This window comes from Pinus tabuliformis, chromosome 5_2 (assembly GCF_031772625.1).
Source record: "Pinus tabuliformis cultivar Carrire ecotype Pingquan chromosome 5_2, CPIR1, whole genome shotgun sequence".
Classification (NCBI taxonomy): Eukaryota; Viridiplantae; Streptophyta; class Pinopsida; order Pinales; family Pinaceae; genus Pinus; species Pinus tabuliformis.
The window spans coordinates 196,433,647-196,440,644 of record NC_142306.1 but is presented as its reverse complement, the minus strand read 5'-3'; the positions used below and the strand labels follow the sequence as shown (position 1 = coordinate 196,440,644).

Below are 6,998 nucleotides of genomic sequence, written 5' to 3'. Positions count from 1 at the left end.
TAAAACCTTATATTAGTAATTGGATAATAACTCCCAACTTACCCCACCCCTCTATATATTTACAACCTTCCATATGCAAGGGGTTGGCTTTTGGAGAGTGATTTTACCCTTATGTTGCTGTGGTGAGAGGCTTCATTTCATGCATTTAGGGTGATTGGAGGTGAAACTTATGACAAGGAAAGGGCAAGTCAGCCTTGGAGGAGCTATTCTACAAGATCAACACCTATTTATGGTTGTAAACTCCTTCCATTTACATTAATGAAAACAATTCTCTCTTTTCCTATATGTGATGTTGTTATTTCATGTATTACAATACCATGTTGGTCTATTGAATAAAGTATATAGATGATACTGCATAGATCTTGTAGTTTCTTGGCTTGTGTCATTTGACTATGCAAGTTCTAATTTTGGCAATCATAGCTAGAATTGGAGCATTCAAACTAAATAAGGAGCAAAGCTCATGACATATTCCATGCGGGATTCCTTCCGTCATATATTTACTTTAAGGAAAGGAATGGGTTCCTTATTTCTATGTTTTTCTAGGTTAGCCATGAAACCTAGGGGATATATCTATATATATATATATATATATATATATATATATATATATATATATATATATATTTATTATTTTATTTTATTTTTTATTTTTTTTAAATTTTTTTATCCTTTAATTTTTTTATTATTTATTTATTTAATTTAATTTAATTTAATTAATTAATTAATTAATTTATATTTATATTTTTTTATTTTTTATTTATTTATTTTATTTATTTATTTTATTTAATTAATTTTATTTTATTTATGTTATTTTTATTTATTTTATTTATTATTATTATTTTTTTTTTTTCTGTAATTGTAAATCCCTTATAACAAATTGGCATCCCCTCCATCCATAAGTCTCATGCGTGTTAGATCTATAATTGTAAAGTTCGTGCTCCACTTGCTCCGTTGCATCATGTTGTAGATGTTGGTCACTTTTTGAAATGGGGTATTGACTTTATGATGTGTAACCCTCACTTGGCTGGGGGGCATGATTATATCATTGTCACTGTCGACTACATTACTAAGTGGGTTGAGGCGATGCCTACATTTAACAAGATGGGTGAAACTATCACATACTTTTTCTTCAATCACATTATTTCTAGGTTTGGCGTTCCACAAGAAATAGTTACAAATCACGGGAAGCATTTTAGAATCATATGATGATGGAACTAACTACTAAGTTGGGACTTTCACATGAAAGTTCCACTCCCTACTATCCCTAGGCTAACAGATAGGTTGAGGCTATTAACAAAGTTCTTAAGACTATGCTTCAATGTATGGTAGGGGTCCACAAATCATTCTAGCACTTTATTCTTTACGCTGCCTTGGTGGCATACCAAACCTTAGTTAGGACTACTACCAGATTCACACCCTTTCAGTTGGTATATGATATGGAAGCTATCCTCCCCATCGAATGTGAAATTCCACTGTTAAAACTGGTTGTCAAACTTCTTCCTACCACTTCCGTAGAGGAGGAGCGTCTTTTACATGTAACACGTTTGGATCAAACTAGGAACGATGATGCTTTAGCCAACGAAGCTCATAAAAGACATGTCAAGGTGCAATATGATACAAATGTCAAGCCTCGTGTATTCTTGGAAGGAGATTTGGTTCTTTTATATGACCAGGAGGAAGATAAGTTAGGTATAGGAAAGTTCCAACGCAAATGGTTGGGTCCATACACTGTCAAGAAAGTCCTTGCAAAAGGGGCCTATGTGTTAGTAGACTTTGATGGAGTTCCACTGGCGCAGCCTCAGAATGGGATGTACCTTAAAAAATACTATGCTTGATCCCATGCGTAGTACACTATGGTACATACTATCTATAGGTTTGTTGAATGTGTTTTTAGTGTGCCTTTTTGCACTTTCCTTCGGTTTCTATTGATTGCTTTTATGTTTGGATTGCAGATGTCGACTTCTCTCGAATTGTATATTGGTTATGTCGATAGTGCTATTCGTAGTACTTAGAACTTATCCTCCGCAACATGGGCTATCTTGCTCCAAATGGTGAGCTAGTGAGTATGCAAGGGATTTGCATTGGTCGCTCTACTAACAACATCGTTGAGTATAGTGCATTTATTGAGCTATTATCTGATGCTATTTTACATAGTATCCACCATATAGTCATCATGCCTGACTTACAGCTCGTAGTACTACAACTTGCTAATGTTTATTCGATGAAAAATCCTACCATCCTTCACATGGTTTTGAGAGTACATCTTGTGAAAATATATTTCGATTTCATACGATATGAACATATTTATAGAAATCTAAACACATTAGCAGATGCACTAGCTAATTACATTTTAGATAGACATTTGCAATGAATGTAAATAAGTTTCAATTCACATCACATCATATTGAAAGCATGATAGGAACTAGGAAACACTAAAAATACGTATGTATATATATATATATATATATATATATATAGATATAGATATATATTAAGTTTGGTTTTACAAAATTTGTGCCCTGAGACACAATGTCTACATCACCCATATGTAAACTACATGTAAATATCTAAATAGAAAAATCAATGGTGCTCATGATAAAATGACACTGCATGAGCTATCTTGCATAGTAATCAACCAATATGGCTAGGCACTCCAATATTGTGTCATTGAAGTCACATTGGAATATGGTCGACCTCGGTCTCATCAATCCCATGTATTAAACCCTCGATGTGTTTCTCCACCTTTGATAGGATCTCAACTACCTCAAGATCCCATAGCGCATCCTTTCCTACCGCAAAAACCTGTACTAGTTCCACTACATCCCCATGTGGTTGTCTCTATGCACAATGGAGATATGAAGTACCTACTAGTCAAACTAATCTGATATTTGCATTAAAAAATCAATAGTTTAGTCTTAGAAAACATAAAAAAATAAAGATTGTAAAACTTCCAAAAATTTAAATGGTTGAAATATTTTACTTGAAGCATCCGATTGCTCACCCTCAAGTAGCATGAGCTCAGGATCATCATGGAAATCCAACCATGTGTAAGGATAGTCATTAATCATGATGAACTATCTACATAACCCTCAAAGAAGGCTGGTGAGAAGCTGATCGCTGATGGACCTGCATATAAAGCCATATGATTTATCCACCTCCTCATCCCTGGTACCCACATATTGATAGGCTCAAGTATAATCTATTGAGGCTAAAGTAGTAGCACTTGTTCTAGAGAAAAATAGACTAAGATCAAACCATAACCAAATTTATTTAACTTCCCATCTCTTTCTTTATTTATTTGTTCTTTCATATTGAACAAAAATCCCTCACTCCAGTTGAAGAGTGCTGGCTCTAGACACTCGAGCTTGTACTTTATGATTTACTTGTTACACGTATCATTGGTTGGATGGGATCGAGGTCTACAATAGGTTTTGATATAATATTTCAGTGTCTCCCCACCACTCCTCCCACTTAGGAGAGAGACGGGGGCACCTCTTTTGGATAAACCTGTAAGAAATTAGATATTTTGTACCTTTATCTCGAGTATATGTTACCTAAAACTAAATACTTGTGGTTGAACATCCCATGAATGAACACCATGTTTCAATAATTCCATCTGTTGCCTCATACACAGAAGCTAGACGAATTTTACCAGTCCACTGTTTTTTAGTGCCTAGATGGTAGCAAGATCATTTGTTGCATTTAAATCTTATTCCTCATGTTCTCCTTCTCTCCAAAAGAATGCCATTTTGTGCTCATGAACAACTGAAACATCAACAAGAGATTCAGTAGGCTCCTTTTTCATGCAAAAAACTTGACAAAGTTTGAAGGAAAACTGATAAACAAGTTGGCATTTTTGGAAAGAACTCTTGGAAAGGACTCTTTTCTGAGGGAATACACTAGTATTATAGCAACAATGAGGGAATACACTAGTATTAATTGAAGAATGAGGGAATACACTAGTATTATAGGGACCTAACATGTCCCTCTCCTTCAAAAAAGTGTTGTCCTCAACACTTGAGTAGTTCTAGATGCTTCTGTATAAAATTCTCATCCTCCCATGTGGAATCTTCAGTGGGTAAGTTCTTCCACTTGATGAGATGATCTAAAAATGGGGCACTTAGGCTTCTTGTCTAAGTTACAAGGAAATCTCCCACTTCCAAAGCTTAAATGTTCCCTAGTCTTATTGATTAACCAATGCGGAATTGATAATATGCTTGAAAATCTAGGTGTATGCTTATGGTTGTTTTTAAAACTATTTATGTGCTGTAAATCAATTTCTTAAACTGATATATAAAACATACAATAGGGAAAAAATGTAGAAAATAAAAACACATGGACAAAAATATTAATTTGGAGTTCACCAAAAAATCTTGGGCTATGTCTCCTTGAGCTCTAGTCAACTTGACTAGGCTCTTTTGGATTATGGTATAAGTCCTTTTACAAGCTCTACACTTCACTCCATTGTTTCTTCACAGAAACAATGGGCTTAGACACCATCTTATCCTTGGCCCTGAAGCTCTCAGGCTTTCTGGCTCTTTCAGCTCTCTGCACTGCTTGCTTATTCTCTGTTTCAGTGATAACTGCCTTCTGTCTCTAACATTCATAACTTTTAAGCCAATCATTGCTTGTCTGTTCATTTTCCCTCTCGAGCTCTCTGGTTCCTAGACTCTGTTTGCTCAAATCCCCACTCTGAGCATTAAGCAATCATTTCTGACGTCTACAGGGATGGTGGCCACCTGTTCTGCAACGAAAGGGACCATCAGTGCCTTTAATATCCCTAGAATGGTCGTTCTCTACTTACACAGAGAAATACTCTAAAACACAGAAAAATCCGCTAATCTACCATGTATCGGACTTTAGAAATCATTAATTCTGCTCTATATTCCAGTGGGTCCACCTTTAAATCGCTATCACAAGTTGCATAGGAACGGGTTCCTTTGTATTTGGGTTTATTGTTAAAAATCCCAAATACAAAGAAAATCCCGACAAAAATTCTTTTTATCGGACTTCAAATTCTACTGAATCTGCCCTATAATCACATTGGTTCTGCCTTTTCCTGCTAGCACAATCCCCACCATTGATCTATGGATCTCCGATCCAGCAGTCCATATGCAATCTCAGGCGGCTTAGGAATACAAAGGTTACCCACCCAAAAAGGCGGTTTTCCTCTCTCCTTTGTCGGCCACGTGTCATTCACTGTATGGGATTAGGCGAAGATAGCCTAAAACTGCTTTTCGCCTAAGGCCCACCCGAAATCCTGCCTACAGAACTCAAATTTCATTAATCGTGCCTTTATTTCCCCTTAGGGTCTAGCTGTATCGCTTTGGGGGCTTTTTCCTTTGTATTTCAGTTTTTATGCTGAAATGCACCAATACACAGAAAATCCCTTTATGGTTGAACTCAGACATTATGAAGCCAGGTTTATAAAACCCATCGGGTTCAGCAATCACATGTGCATGTATTATCACTCCTTTTATCACTGTGTTGCGACGTTGTGATGCGATATATCGCAATTTCTCATCGCATAGCCCCGGGGGTCCGTCCCTTGTCTCCTACCATTGCCGATGCCAATCCGTTGATATCGTCGATCAAAATATCACATAATCGCAATCGCTAAGTCTAGGGTCCTGATATCGCATACAAACTTGTCTTCGACCCGATTGATCAGATCGACCGATCGGGGTTCTCCCGCCTTAGGCCTAAGTCCTTCCCTTTTTCCTTTTTCCAATGCAATTTACCTTTATAAGGGTTTTTTTCCCATTTTATGGGATTTTGCCTCTTTTTCTAAAGAACAAAGGGCATCTTTTCTTGGTGATAACTTCTACATCCTAAGTCCATTTTTTCCCCTTCAAGTTGCAGTGGATTCAGAATGAAAAGATCTCTGTAATGGGGCTATTTCCAGGAGCTTCCTTGGACTTTCATTTTCCTCTGTGAGGAACACTTAGGAGTCTATCCAAAATCCATTTTGGATCACGTCTTCCCACTAAAAGAACTTTTGGTCTCCAAGAGACTGATATATTGATCTAAACAGTAAATGAGAGTAACAACACCCTCTTCTTTCAACCTCCATACACTTGCCTTGCATAGTGCCTCTGAACCAAAGCCTTTGACCACTCTCCTTCTTGGATGTGCTGGTTCTTCTGGGATGAACTGTCTTCCTCCTTGCCTTCTTGCAGAACTCATACTGAGATGGTCATAGAAGGTAGTTTGAACTTCTCTACCTTGATCATTGATCCAAGGTGGCTCAAACAAATGTGAAGTACATATGCTTCACAAAAAATTTCATTTGTACCTGTTTGAAACACTGTAAAAAACAACAGAAATACAGACAACAACTGGATGGAATAAACTCCTGCTTCAACAAAAGAAACAAATTTAATATCTAGTGAAGACCTCCATGTCTTACATCTACATACAAATGATGGACTAGACAACAAGCCCACAAGACATGCCTTTAAAACAAATGACCCTTCAAGTCAAGCATGTAGAAAAAAAGACCATTAGAACTCTTTTTCAAAAGATGAAACACTTCATCATTATCTCCATCTTGGAGACCAAGACAACTTTCCTCAAGTCAACATTATATGCATGTTTCATCAAAGCAATCAACCCTTCAAGTTAATTACACATACATGTTCAAATACAAGGAAAACATCAACATCCCTATGTTCATGCATCTCATGCTCATGCATGCATTTCAACCTTCAACTTTTACTTAAGCACACTGTAATTTTGATGCTGAAATGAAATATAATGTTGTAGCAACAAAGTGAGTCTCCTACTCAATCTTTTTCCGTTCAACATCTTGGTAAAATCTGCAACTTGCATTCAATTACCACATAAATGAAAATAAATGCATCAATAGACATGAAATCTTAACTGGATAAGAACTCTAACCATTTCTTACCAATCCATTTCAAGGGTCCCTCCTTTGTGTGCACATCAGCATCAACATGTGAATCATTCTAAGACACATCATTCATGGAATCTTCCTT

General features: G+C 36.5%; 1 protein-coding gene across 1 annotated transcript; it reads left to right on the top strand.

The window, feature by feature from the left end:
• The first annotated feature begins 1,436 nt into the window (after positions 1 to 1,436).
• On the top strand, positions 1,437 to 1,835 carry LOC149158239 (uncharacterized). Its single transcript, XM_089433928.1, has one exon. It carries the CDS (start codon positions 1,437 to 1,439, stop codon positions 1,833 to 1,835), a length of 399 nt encoding a protein of 132 aa, XP_089290054.1.
• The last annotated feature ends 5,163 nt before the right edge of the window (positions 1,836 to 6,998 follow it).